The sequence below is a fragment of the Taurulus bubalis genome, assembly GCF_910589615.1.
Source record: "Taurulus bubalis genome assembly, chromosome: 13".
Lineage (NCBI taxonomy): Eukaryota > Metazoa > Chordata > Actinopteri > Perciformes > Cottidae > Taurulus > Taurulus bubalis.
Window position 1 is genome coordinate 11,668,142 of NC_136601.1, and position 14,291 is coordinate 11,682,432.

The 14,291-nt window shown below is 39.0% G+C and overlaps 1 protein-coding gene across 1 annotated transcript; it reads right to left on the minus strand.

Annotated features, from left to right (window-relative positions):
• Positions 1 to 790: 790 nt before the first annotated feature.
• nxf1a (nuclear RNA export factor 1a) lies at positions 791 to 10,241 on the minus strand. The gene is made up of 21 exons (XM_079229210.1): positions 10,089 to 10,241; positions 9,341 to 9,548; positions 8,397 to 8,562; positions 8,223 to 8,306; positions 7,846 to 7,950; positions 7,564 to 7,644; positions 7,075 to 7,144; positions 6,832 to 6,920; positions 6,611 to 6,718; positions 6,390 to 6,499; positions 4,023 to 4,059; positions 3,822 to 3,890; positions 3,577 to 3,632; positions 3,219 to 3,326; positions 2,982 to 3,040; positions 2,755 to 2,870; positions 2,603 to 2,645; positions 2,419 to 2,497; positions 1,318 to 1,500; positions 1,154 to 1,214; positions 791 to 1,057 (listed from the first exon to the last, which is right to left on the minus strand). Exons 1-21 carry the CDS (start codon positions 10,114 to 10,116, stop codon positions 1,019 to 1,021), a joined length of 1,899 nt encoding a protein of 632 aa, XP_079085336.1. The 5' UTR covers positions 10,117 to 10,241; the 3' UTR covers positions 791 to 1,018.
• Between the last annotated feature and the right edge of the window lie 4,050 nt (positions 10,242 to 14,291).

Here is a 14,291-nt window from a genome sequence, read left to right on the forward strand (position 1 = left end):
ACTTCTCCCCTCGCCTTGAAAACAAACAACTCAGAAATCCTTTGTCAGGACAGACGAGACTCCTCGGCTACGTGACGAGACGCTACTCCAATTGTTTGTGGCTGTCCCGGCTCATATTTTCCATGAGTTTGTGTCGAATTCTGGAGCCGCAGCTTCTGTTGTTGCGTATCTCTTGTTTCAGGGTTGTTTATTGTTATCGTACGCCAACTGATGGTATGGCGAACGTCCTTGCGTCACGCGTCATCGTGACGACAGACCAAGACCCCGGAAGAGACACGACATCACCCAGGCGCCATCTTTGTAAGGTTATGTAGTAGTTAGTAAATCTAGAATCATATTACACCTGATTTTTTATTTTCTAAATGTTAACATTATGAATTATTTAGATTAATTTCATTAAATGCTTTTATAACAATACGGGTTCCGATATACATATAATAAAAAGAAGCTATGAAGACCGTGTCAACACTTAAGAACTTTATATAATTTCCATTTTTGTATGTTCATGCGTTAACCACTATCTGTGTTGAGATTTTGTTAATCAATGGTACAGTACATCACTTACCCGTGGGATGAAAAGGCAGCCTGACGTAATAACTAGGTTGTTACACTCTTTAGGTCCATTCAATAGCATTTCATTTTCAGGAACCTCAACCATACTCGCTTTATTCCTCAGCCAATGGAACTCAAGAAAGAACTTCCACGCTCAATAGGTTGTTCTCATTGTGGCTTAAGTGAAATGTGACAGAATATTTTTTATTGTAAAACATAAAACAAAAACACGTTGAAGCATTGGCTATGTGTCTTTATTCCTATGAAAACATGTAATGATTTCTATACAAATGACCAAAAACTAAGGTTACAAAAACAACCCAAAATGGTCTCATAACATCAGTCTAAAAAGGTCAAACAGGCTGTTAAAACAAAAAAAGAAACCTTGATAATGATTTTTAATAAAACAAAAAAAGACAAATAAAATTACCGCAAATTTTATTTCACAGAAATATGATTCAACTCTTCATTTTGTGAATGCAACTTCAGGGATCTTGCCATCCGTCTGGAAAAAGAAAGGGAAAAGCATTTCAGCGCCTTGCTATAACAATTATCACATCTTTATGAAGATGCAGAGACAAACTATAAATCATCATATTACCTTTAACTGAGTGAAAACTTGTGCCGCTTTGTTGAAATCCCACTCATTGTCTTGCAAACACCTGAAACAGAAAAACGGTTAAAATATATTAAGTTACAGGAATAAAGTATGTCACGCAACATTGCAAACACCATATGCAAAAAAAAACTAAACAAAAAACGTACTTTTGGGACCATTCCAAGTTCATGCCAGACTTTTGCGAAAAGGCTGTCAGCATCTCCTGATGTGGTGCAGTGAGGGTGGGGACGGGGCTCGAAGATGGAGTCGGGGCAGGAGCAACAAAGGCTCGGCGGATCTCCTCCGTTGTGGCCATCCGGATGAAAAGCTGGTCGTTCACAATGCACAGACTGTGGCACAGGAAGGACACAGTAGTCAGAAAATAAGATATCTCATAGTGGGAAAGTAAAGTGGTAGATGCATGACTTAAGGACTTATGAGACTTTTCAAACCGAGGCAATCTAAAACTGTGACGTTTTATATAAAGTTTAATTTTCAAAATCATGGATGCAGTACCCACTCACATTAACCCAACCACAACACCAGATGGCAGCATTCATTCTAAAAGGATTCAACTTGTTTACTGTAAAACTATTTTAATGGCAGAATTAACTCTAGTAATAAGCTGGAATTTCTGTTTTTCTCCACTAACAAAAAAGAGTATTATACATGCTTTAGAGGCCACAATTGTCCAATAACTGTTCTGATGATGAAAAATGTGTACCTGGAGAAATATAAGATCTTGTAGGATAGTCTCTGTCTGCCACAACATGAGGAATCAGACTGACCACCAGGCATTAGATTTCTTTTTTACATTTTCTAATATTTTTGTTCAATATTAAATCATAACCATTCAGAAAATGTATTTTTTTTTCCAATGCAGTTTTGTTTTGGGCTCTCTGGTTTTATTAATTTAATTAGAGTGTAGAAGAAAAAAGGAATGCAAAGTTTTTACACTCTATACTATATTTAAACTCTAATCTGAGTGGACTTCTTTACTTCAAAGGAGCAGCAGCCAACAGGAGTAACATTTAAATAATTTGTAACTTGAACACAGTATCAACATGTAGAAAATAAAATTTACAATTTTATTTAAACTTTGAGATGCATACCATATAACGGTAATGTCACCGTTTAGTTCTTTCCAGCTACATTTTCTGGAAACTCCACAACTGTCGTTACGTATTTAGTACTATGACCTTTCCTCTGGGAAAATTTGAAGGACAACAACAGGAAGATTCATACCATTGGGAGCTCACTAAACTTACCCAGAATTCCCTGCCGGGACTGTGACAAAAACTCGAGAGAAAGCCATGGTGGACTCTCGGGATTTACCATCAACAGCAACTGAAAAACCAACATGAGAAACATTAGCAACAAAGTCAACACTACTTATCTTTGCAGTGGATGAGGGAAAAACAAATATAAAATCATGATAACCAAATAAGTCACCTTCTTTGAATACTCCGCTCACTGTGAATGATAGCAGCGTGTTCTGTAAAAAAGAAAAAAGAAAAGTGCAGAATAAATACAGAGAAATTATTCACAGTGAGAGAAAAGCGGCTAAGTGCGAGTGCTGGCTGACAGAACAAACATGATCTCACCGTGAAGGTGTTTACGTCGACATTAAAGGAGGCGATGTCATGTTGAGTTTTAGGCAATTCGTTGATGAAAGCCACCACGTTCAGCCGCGTGTGCTTCAGAAGTCGAAATCGCACAGCTAAAAAGAAGGCAACATTCAGAGAGGGGAGGCATCGGAAAAATCACAGTAACATTCAATCTCAACAATTCAGACGCTACGACAGGTCAAGAGCTTGATGGGTAAACTCACTGGAGTCTTTGATTCTCTTCAGGTTTCGAGTGTCTTTGTGATACTCTCCAAGACTGCTCCTAAAACAAGGAGGGGCGGACAGATGGAATCAATGTGAATATCAGATAAGAGTTCATAATTATTTAATTACTAATTCCTCGTAAAATTATATCTGTGGTAACACTGAAAAACGTAACATCCCACTCATTCATGCGTTATTCAGTGTTGCAACGGGCATACAGAAGTGCGTGTAATTACCTAGAGGGGTTCTGGGTGGAGTACGGTGTTGTGAGGGATAACGATGCTCCGTCATGGTACGCATCCAGGAGTGGCTGTCTGTTCCCAGAGTCGTATATGCTGTAGTACCTGAAACAGTCACACATCACTCGATTTAGTTTTCTTTTGCGTGTCCCTGTGATTCTTTTTTTGCACACAACCCTTTTATAGAACGTGTTAAAAGCAATACTGGTGAATCAGCCACTAGTTGGGTCACATCACCAGTGCATTAAGCCAACCGCCATTAAGGCAGTTAATGGAATGTTGCGAGAAGATGGGCTACATAATACAAAATTAAAATAAATAAATAAATAATAATAAAAAAAAAGTAGAAACTCACTGTGTCAAGAACCGAAGGATGAGGATCTTGATTTCCTCAGAGCCAAAGCAGCTGCCCTGGATTGTCAAATGACAAAACAAAACCATTTGTCAGATCCATAAAAGGAGACAATAACCGTCCTGAGACAGTCACATTACTTATGAAATTTCACCATGGAGTGATTCCACTGAATGTCACGTACTTCAGAAGACATCAATGTCAAGTTGAGTAAAAAATATACAATTAATCAAGATAAAACAAGTTACCTTGCAGGGGGGGATAATGGTTGGCGTTTCCACATCAAATCCAATGGGTGGGGGCAGGTCATGACCATCCTAAAAAGAAATTACATGAATTAAAAGAAATTAGCACTGACGGAATTTTCTGCATTTTGACTATTGTATGACTGCATCCAAATGAGGATGATTGCAAAGAGATGCAGTGAGGAGATTAAAATGAGGACTTACCAGTTTGAGAAGCCGGGGAAACCTCTGCCGCACAGCACTGGTACGGAACAAAAACCAAGAGCAGGATAGTTATTATCATAAACGACACTACAGAAATAAATCACGCTCACTGATTTAAAAAGCACCGTTAGTCACACCTGCAGACCCATTTATTGTTATTTTGTGACTTTTAGTTTTCCATTTTAAGCTGATAAACTGTCAAAACTATTTGGAAGAATACAGTCACTATAGAAACAAGCAAATAGATGAAGAGTAACTACAACCAGTGCCGCATGAGGTTTAATGTTTTTAATACAAGTAACATTTGCAAATGGACTATCATTCATGTCTTCATCCTTCCTTCAGGTTCATGATGTGACATTCAACAACTTCCCCATCCCAAAGTGTACTTACCAGTTGGTATACTCACCCTCTCCCCCAATATGGAGATACACAGAGATCTGACACGGGGAAGCAATATAAGCACACTTTTTCTAGCGCAAATATGTAAACATGCAGAGACCCACAATCTACCAGACTGCACTGAAACCAGCAAACACATCAATTTTTTATTATCTGCTGGGAGAGAGGTGGTTACCGCCAGATCTAGGGGAAAAGGATATTCAGTCAAATTCACACAAACCACAAGTAGTATAACATTCATGCCAATCACCATCCATCATGCGACAGTTGTTGTGTCTGCACCCATGATTATCAGCATAGACAAGACAACCTGAGAACAGATCGGAAACAAAAGGACAGCTGGCTTCATGAGTGAGCTGAACGCAGCATTCCCACCACTCATCCTATTGCCTTCCCTTGCTGCAGACGCAGAGCCGTCATCAGTCAAGCACTGCAAATCCACCAGAGTCTGAAGACATGGGTCTTCATGCAGGAAGCTTATCATTTTCAAGCTTAATTTAGACCCACACCTCTACTTACAGAGGGACATGGAGATCATTATGCAATGGACTAGAGTGATACTTATTTATTCTGCTCTCTACTGTATTTTTGAGCTTTTTTGTACTGGTCACAGACAGATACTGGAAGAGGAAGTGTTTTCACGTTTTTTTCATTCGACTTATTTCAGGGAAAACTGGACTTCAATTTCCAGTTCGGAACACATTTCTCTCAGAAGTTAGTTAAAGGCATTTGCCAACCTCTCCACTTCATTCACTGAACAGCAGAGGCCTGTTTTAGGCCAAAGGGAACCAACTTAGTGGAAGAGACGGACCGCTTTCTCTGTGCGGTCCTTTATTGGTCATTGATAATGACACGTATCCCTCTCCACCTCAGCCCAACAGCTGTTTCTGTCGAGCCCCATCTTCTCAATTTCTTCTCATCACGTTTTCATTGAGTCAGAGCTCATGGGGAATGAGGCCGAGTAATCGTGACTGTGCCTGCCTTAGGTTGTCCCGAGGTTTCAAGGTGGGATCTTACCCGTCATGGGCTATCCAGCCTTCCATACTCGCCTTTTATAGGGGCAGAGTGGGCAAGGATGCTAAGAGGGGAGGGGAAACCATCGGCTGTGGATTTTCTTTGTGTTGTCCAAACATTTGTCAACTGTGGATTGCCCTCTCTCCAATAAAAGAAACTACACTGTTATACAGTACTGCTCAAGATTGTTGTAGATTCATATTTTTTGGGAGCAGTTCACAGTAAATTGTAATCAAAGGTTGTCAAGTTGAATGCGTTTAGTTTTTTTGTTTTTTCTTCCAAGTTCTTATTCTCTGAGTTATGCATCAGGAGCAATGCAATTGTGTTTTGCAGTAGTTTATGGGATAAATAACCAGGATGTCAGCGGGGGAGTGCTGGGTACAGCATCACTGAGAACCATACAATTTACCACAGCTTGAAAGTATGTCGGACAGAGAAGCTGAATAACTGGCGGAGAGCATGGCTGTTCAAACTGTGGAGAGTTTAAGCAAGCTGAACGAAAACAATGTGGCGGTGCATTGTGATGAGATGTCCTCTCAGCAACTTTTGAAAGCAAGAAATGTTTAGTTTACGGTGTGAAAATGAAATGTTAGTCATCAAGTGGGAGGAAACGTGTGAAACAAGCAAAAAGAGTGGAAGAATTTGCATGTTTCTTTTTTCCATGTTTCTCGCCACACAAGTATACAAAAATACAAGGAGTTAAATGATTAATGTCAGTCGCTCTTCTCTCCAAAAAGGTCATCCTTAACTGCCGGAGAAATGGTTTCAGTTATTGTACAGGCATATTACACACCCACCCAAAAGGTTTTCTTTATCCTCTTTTGTAGCACGCTGCTGCACACTCATCATACAGGAAAGACTCCTGGACACCTTTGTTTGCACACAAACCGTCACACCACTTTGTCCCCTCCATTAATTCTTCTCCCCTCACCCCTGAAATCGCTGACTGACCTGATGTATGAGGCCTGATCCTTGAAGAGGTCACATAGAGGGTTCCTGTTCAGCCACAGCTCTACCAGCTTCAGGCCTTTCACCTTCTCCAGCTCCCGGTCTGACTTCAGCTGGACGAGCAGACAGAAACAGAACAAGTTGGTGAGAAAAGAGGATTTAAAATGAAACCAGGTCAAAGACCTGATTATTATTCGTTCAATCAACTGAGCAGCCAGTCTCACCTCATTGTGGGAAAGGTTGAGGGTCTTCAGATTAGGCGCCTTGGTAGCCAAATTAGTGAGTTCATCCAGTTTGTGAATGCGGTTGTTGCTGAGGTTCAAGCCCGTCAGCTGGAAAGACAGCGACATGTGTTAGCACATTTAGTTTGAACCATCACTTCATTAAAAGCAGCAACGATGTGCACCTTCATTAGGACCACAGCCATTAGCAGTGTTAAATGTACCTCTGGAATGTTTTCTTCAATGATCTTCATGACAGCTTCCATGTTTGTCTTCCTATTCAGGATTACTTCAATGTTTTGGGAAACCAGATCTGTCTCACAAAATAAAAATAGCAATAAAAAAATTAAACAAATATTGGAAATTCATTTTCAGTGATAATAAGGGAATAATATGTCTCAGTTTGAATCTGTTTTCTATGTGGCATACATATGATTTGAGTGCGAAAGGGACAAGTGAATCATCACCTGGGTCTGTTCGGATGTTGTTCAAGTCCAGCGCTTGCTGGGAGCCATCAAAACGTTTTGCCATGCATTGCTGTGAAAGAAACAACGCGAGGACTCATTGAAACAGCAAAACAATGTGTCAACAGAAATAGAAACCTCCTCCCAATGACATTGACTTTGAGTAAGAATGTAGGAAAAACACTAAAAGGAGTGGTCTTAATGAATGAATTCCTGTAACATTCAGACCAAAATACAAAATTCCAAAACCCCTTTATACTTCATCATGTCAAGAGCAAATTTAAATCATAAGTGTAACCCTGGTTACTTAAATGCAAGCATTAAAATGAACTAATCCACCTAAAAAAGTATTAATTTACTTTTTTGATCCATGCGCCACAATATTAAATCAGAGATTCCACATTTTAGAAATTTAAATTACAGTATTTGCAAGACTTTTACGGTCGTCCATAAATGTCTTAGCCCCCATAGATTATATTTCCTCTAGCTCACCCTCAGGTGCTCCAGGTGTTCAGGTTTCAGGTCAGTGAGGAGGAAGGATGGTGGAGCACTTGGGTTGATGTGCACTTCCACCTTTAAGAAATAAACATCACATGGCATGATGGAAGATAGTAAATAGAGATGTATCGTACACACAAGTTTTAGATTTAAGTTCCTCTATACTTATATTCATCGCACAATAAGACGTTGTTTTCACTGTTAGCGTTGTTATCTGCAAGCCGCCAGCTCAGCTGCAGCATTAAAAGTGAGATTTCCATTATTAACACAATTTACCTTATAGCCATCTGTGTCTGTGATCTTGTGAGTACATTTGTGCAAAGCACTGGCAACAGAGGAATCATCCACATAGAAATGGACCCGGTTCTGATCAACATAGAACTGTACAGACGAGGGAGAGAGAGACAAAATTAATATATGCAAAGATTATGTCCACAACCACCATCTCCTTAAAATCTTCAGCTTATAAAAGTGTCAAAATGGGGACTGGAGATATGTTTATATTTTTTTACCGGCAGGCAAGAAAATTAATATCACCGTTATCAGAACTTAAAGCACATTTAAAAAAAGGGCACAAGGTCTGGTCTGCCTTTAAAAAAGAAAAAAATCAATTAGTTTCTAATTGTTAATCAGAAGACACCACAAAACCTCACCTGTACAGGTGTGAAGGGAACCGTACAGATGTTCTGAAGAGCAGGCAATAGCCATTTCTTGTCATATTTTCTTCCATGTGGTATCTGTCACAGAGATAAGACCAAATATGAGCTCCTTTAACAGGTTACACAGTAGAAGTATGAATGTTCTGTGGAAACTGAAACAGTACACACCGTTACTTTGAACCAGCCTGACCGGCTTCTCCCTCCTCCATTGCGGCCACCACCTCTGTCTCCTCCTCTACCACCACCTCTACCACCTCCACCCCCTTTGCCTTGGCGCCTGTCTCTTTCAAAGCGTCCATCTCCTCCTTTCCGAACAGGTCTTCCATATGGGTCACTAAAGAAGAAGAAAAACAAGGCCTTTATTGAACAATCCTCCTTCAACCAGTGTCGACCATGGGAACAAAACAGTTTACATTCAATGTAAACACAATGTGTCTCATTTTGAGTACACTTCTTCCCTCACAAAACATCAAAGAAGTCAGCTTTTCCCCTCATCTTTTATGGTGATTTTGCTACCTTTCATGGTGCATTTACACCCTCAACTGTCACTGCCTTTGAAATGGTTGTCCATCACGTCATGCCAGTGTTTTTGGCAAGTCCTCATCCATGATAAACAATAAGGGGAACTTCTTATTAAACATTGCTTTACATCTATATTAGTGATGGAAAACTCCACAGTGTATCTTTAACACATGTACACACACACTGGGAGCTGTTATAAGTTTGCACTTGAAGGCTTTTTTCTGTTCCATCAATGTGCCGGGTATTAGTCACCAATAAGTTTAAATAAAACAAGTCAACAGAGATACAACAAATAAAAACAAAGTACTAGATTGAGCTAAATTTACTTTCAGTTTCCTCTGATTGTTTTTCCAGAGGCACATTTTTGAACAGATACACAAGTGTATTCTGAAAGCAGCTTAGTAAAAATAGGAAGACTTGTTTTACTTTATCTTCCTGTGACTGACTATGTGTAGGCCTCCACGTGGTTGAAACAGAGCATTCAGGTATTGTTGTTTGTGGGTGGGATGGAAAATGTTTACTCTGTTCTATTAAATACTTTTTCCACCACATGGGTCACAACTAGTTCAATTAGATAAAAACACACTTACAATCTGTGCTGGGCGCTGTTGTCCTGAGAGCTGTCACTCATAGTCACATCTGCATCAGTATCGTCAAGCCTAGACCGTAGCCCAGGACCTACAAAGCCTCCATGGCTTCCCCTTTGGCGGTCTCTGCGGGACCTGTCATTCGACCGACCCTTGTTGAAGCCTCTGCCTTTACGGTTACGAAATTGTGGTTCAGCTCTATCGTCATGCTCTGAGAAAGGGAAGAGAGTTAAAAAGATAGTCAGTTTTGACTTTTATATCATACCACAAACATACAGTGAAATAAAAAACATAAAGTCCAATCAGTCATCCGATACCATTCTGTTGGAATACAAATAACAGCATTAGAGTAAAAATAACAATAATGCACTATTAGACATCGGCAGTGCATGAATGCAGCAGTATAAAAATATGAATTAATAAAACCTGCACACCTACACTTCCGACTATCTAAAAAAAAAAAATACACTTGCCTTAATGACCACTCCAGTAACTACTAAATGTATTGTTTGAAGACAATCTTTTCTCTTGTATTGTAATAATGATAATAATAAATAGTTATAATGAAGTATACTTGTGTGTATATAGTAATGAGATCTCCGTAGGAGGGGGGGCAAGACATGATTTTACCTTCCAGGCCACCAGTGCTTATGACCTCTCTGCTCACCATAAAGTCCCCTCGGTCTGAAGAAAACGGTACAAGTGGCACAAAAGATGTAAAGTTAACGCTGACGTGAACAGGCTCTCTTACCGTTGTAGTAATTTCCGCCATCCGCCATATTTCTGGAATAGTGCGAAGATGAACACACAGCCCTCGGTGCAAATACAAATATAAGCAGTGCTTCGTTTATTTCAAATGCGAGGCTGTGGAATAAGTTCCAACATCCCAAGTGGAGGAGTCTTTGTGTCGGAAGAAACACGCAGTGCGTGTCGTGTGTGTGCGCTTTCACTAGCAGCTAGCTTGGGCTAGCTTGTGCTACAGCGCGTTGTCGAGAAGACAACGGAACTACAACCTGTCTAGTTGTTGAACACGTTTCTCTTCCGGGGCAACACAACGGCGCGGGTCATTCAGACATGTTTGAATCCGTGGTTGTTATTACAAGAAACTAAAGGCGTCACAATATAGAAGTTGAAGATATGACATTATATGTTGCCGATGTTAGCGTTGACTTGATATCAATGGTTAGTCGCTTGTATGAATGTATTAACTAGTTAACCCCAGGAAGTTGCAAAGGGTACTTAAAATATACATCTCATATATAGATGTATGGTCTTAAATCTGAACAGGACACACAAGTCATATCTTTATTCTTCAGAATTCAGTAATTAAATTCAAATTCAGATACAATGCGATTGTTTTGCTATTCATAGTATAGGGTGCCGTATGTACACTCAGTGGCCACCTCACATAAAGTATACTTGTATGACTACAATAGGCAAATATAATTGAATATACACTTAATATTCATTTATTTTATTTGGTCAATTCCATATCCGTAGTAAAGTCATTCAAATCTCACAAAACATATGAATCTCTTAAATTTAAATAATAATGCATGTGCATATATAATTGATTACACGATATATTAAAACATATGAAAATACCTTTAGCATTTGGCCTTTTAATTATTTATACCATTTCATGGAGCTTACATATTTTTCTTGTTGTAAATACATTCAACTAAACTTTTGATACAACATTCGAAAAAAAACAGATAGTTGTATTGCTTTTGTGAAATCGTGTAAAAATAGGCTGCTGGTGTTTACGAAATCCACAAATATACACTGAGTGTTTAATTTAATCCAACCAATTCATTATTTTAATATAAACGTCTTTGTTGTGTTGACAACCGCTCCTCAACAGGTGTCTGTAATCCCCCATTACTATAGTTGCTAACTGAATCAGCACACCATTGGTACACACCAAGAGTTCTCTAATAAACTCAGCCAAAATAAGAAAACATATGGTCTGTCACTCAGTGATGCAGACATTTTCACATGTCACAGTCGAAGAAGCTCAGGTTTATAAAAAAACAACAACACATGAATGATGGCAGCATCAAGGGGAGGGCTTTGCTATTGTGCACGATGTCTCACTGGATTAGTTTACTGGATTTAGTTTGGATTACTTTACCGGGACACTTGATGTAACCCAGACATCATTAATGATATCACAGTTTCACCTGTGCAACTATGGCAAGTTAAAATGTCTGCTGCAAAGGTTAATTTTGGCAGCAAAGCCATAAAGCTAATTAAGCATTATTTATTTGTATTATGATGTACATGATTATATTATACGTCATATCCCCATCAGAGGTGAATGTGTAGCTAAATACATAGACCACAACTACTGTACTTTAAACCAGATACTAAAGCGCCGTGAACTTGGATGAAGGTCTAACGCTAATCACAACACATACCGTCATTCAGCACACGTGTGACCACCGAGAGGTTTGGGAAGCTTTTCCGGAACAAAGTCACAGGATCCATCGGGTAAGTCTCCGACCTCTACTTGGGTAAACTGAGAATAAAGTAAAAGAAGACATTCAAAACGAATAGCTCCACATGGCCTGTGATCTGTTTAAATGTCAAACCTCAACTGTTTTTTAGGATAGAACTTCGCCTTAGCGGTTAACAGTTGGCCTAGCTAGCTAACGTAGCTGTTAGCATTAGCTCCGCATCGAGCTTGACGTCACAAAAACGATCAGACAATATTTACCAATCAAGTTCCTTCTTCGTGGTAATATCTCCCGAGACGATGCGGGAGAAACTATCGACACGCACTTCTGTCCCTGCTGGTGTCTCAGACTGCCCCACTCACTTTTCTCCCAACACGAACAACATGGCGCCTCCTGGTGGACGTTTTTAACAGTGACGCACATTGGATTCAGGGTTCTGCAAATGTTGTTTATTGGAATCGGTCTGGAGGTGCAAGTGGCAACAATGCAGCATTCTACAAGTGTTTTTGCTTCATTATAAATGCACTGCTGACTGATAAAATAACTATTTAAGTCTAGAAAAGGTCGAAAGAAGTACCAAGCATATTAACATTTTTCACATAATGTGGTATTTACCATCCAGAGAGGTCTGTGTTGTGGCTTCCTGCCTATGGTTATAGATTTGGTTGAGAATAAAAAAAACATTTTATATTCTTCTGTCCATTACCTCGAAATATCAGATGAAGATGTTAGAGATGAATGTAGATGGCAGTACATGTTTACATTAATGTCTTAAAGTTCCCTTAATTGTATGTTATACACAGTTCCCCAAAATTCACACTTGCATGTTTGCTATCTTTAATAACGTTGGTATTTCCACTAGAATATATATATCTGTGGGTTTGAATAATATTTGGCTGCATATTGAAGTTGTTTTAATGGCTCACTGTTTCCTAAGTTTATGTGTGACATACTATGTTTAGATTAGCAGAGTTTGTTTGCTTTCCTTTTTCTTTCTGTTGCCTCTGTTTGTAGTGTCTGTAACCTGTTGGTGATTTAATATGAAATGATAGGGGTGGATGTTTACTGAGTATTAGTTATGTGTACATATGAAGAATGAGCAGGCTGAGGCAATCATTGTTCATTTCACTTCGCTTGGACCGTTTAATATGTGAAGGTGTTTTGTATCATTCAGTTTTTCTTTTTTTTATGATACTCACTTGTGAATTTGGCTCATTGTTACAAAATGCTACACACAAGTCAAATAAGACAAAACACCATAGGATAAACATCTTACTTCTGTGTCAAAATGAAACTCAGCATTTAAAAACTGACAACCCTTTTTTTAAAAGACATTTTTGCAACAAAATGATCCACACATTCATTTGAATTACTTGTTCTACGCGGCAACAACAACACACAGATGTACTTTATTCAAACACTGCTGATTTGATCTTGTGGTTGATGTAGCCAGATGGTGTCCTTTGCCATTATGACAATGGCCAGTTCCTGTTTATGGACAGCCGTTGACTTCCTCCCAGTAGGTCGCCTAGCCGTTTGGTAGGAAATGCAAAAACATGAAGTAATTGGTTTCTTTGTACAGCACTATATCTGTTTATTGTATATCTTTCTTAAGAATACTATCTATGAAAATCAGAACTGTATGTCTAGGTACAAAGAGCTAAACATGAACACAAAATAATGTATTAGACTGGGACATCTACTGAAGCTTGTCCAGTGTTGCTTGAAAGCGAATGTGTAAACAGGAAGAGCTACTGCACACAAGTCCATTGTATTCACTCAATTTGAATCAGGTTAATACAAGTGAAAGGCTGATGTTTTTAATAAACTCAAAGGGCAACTCCAAAAATAATGGTGGAAAAATAGCACCAGAAACATGGGCTTATGATGTACGAAAATACTATTATTGTATATTATTATAAATAATGTGAAAATACTGTAGATGGAACTTTATCTCCACAACAGGTGCTGAATTGAGTATATAAGCAAACACTCCAGGGAATGTAACTCAGTGTGCTACTCCATGGATTAGCCCTCACTTTGTATTACTCTTGACTATATTATTGCATTAAATCGATCCAGTGTATTTCTTTGACTTCGAAAAAGGTGTGTGGATTATTGAAAAACATTATTTTCTTGGAAGACCTGAAGTCTTCTTTGCCCAGCTGAAGGTTTTTTAACACCCCCATCCCCATTTAGTTTGTTGCGCTTTATGAAATAAATAGGGACTAGTAAAGACGAAAGGTTCTTTATATTAAAACACTGTCTCCACTAACAGTACATGCCAGATGTACAATCTCTTTTATATGGATTTTAGCTGATGCCGTTCCTCTTTCTCAGCCTATGAAGACACATTCCCCACAAACAAATCCTCCTCTGTTGTCTCTAGTGAATGAAATGAGGAAACAGTTCAAAGTGTAACAGCAGTTGTTTTGTCCACCTGATCCTGAATTTGAGTGTTGTATATGAAGTGGGTCTCATGCAACACTCTTTTC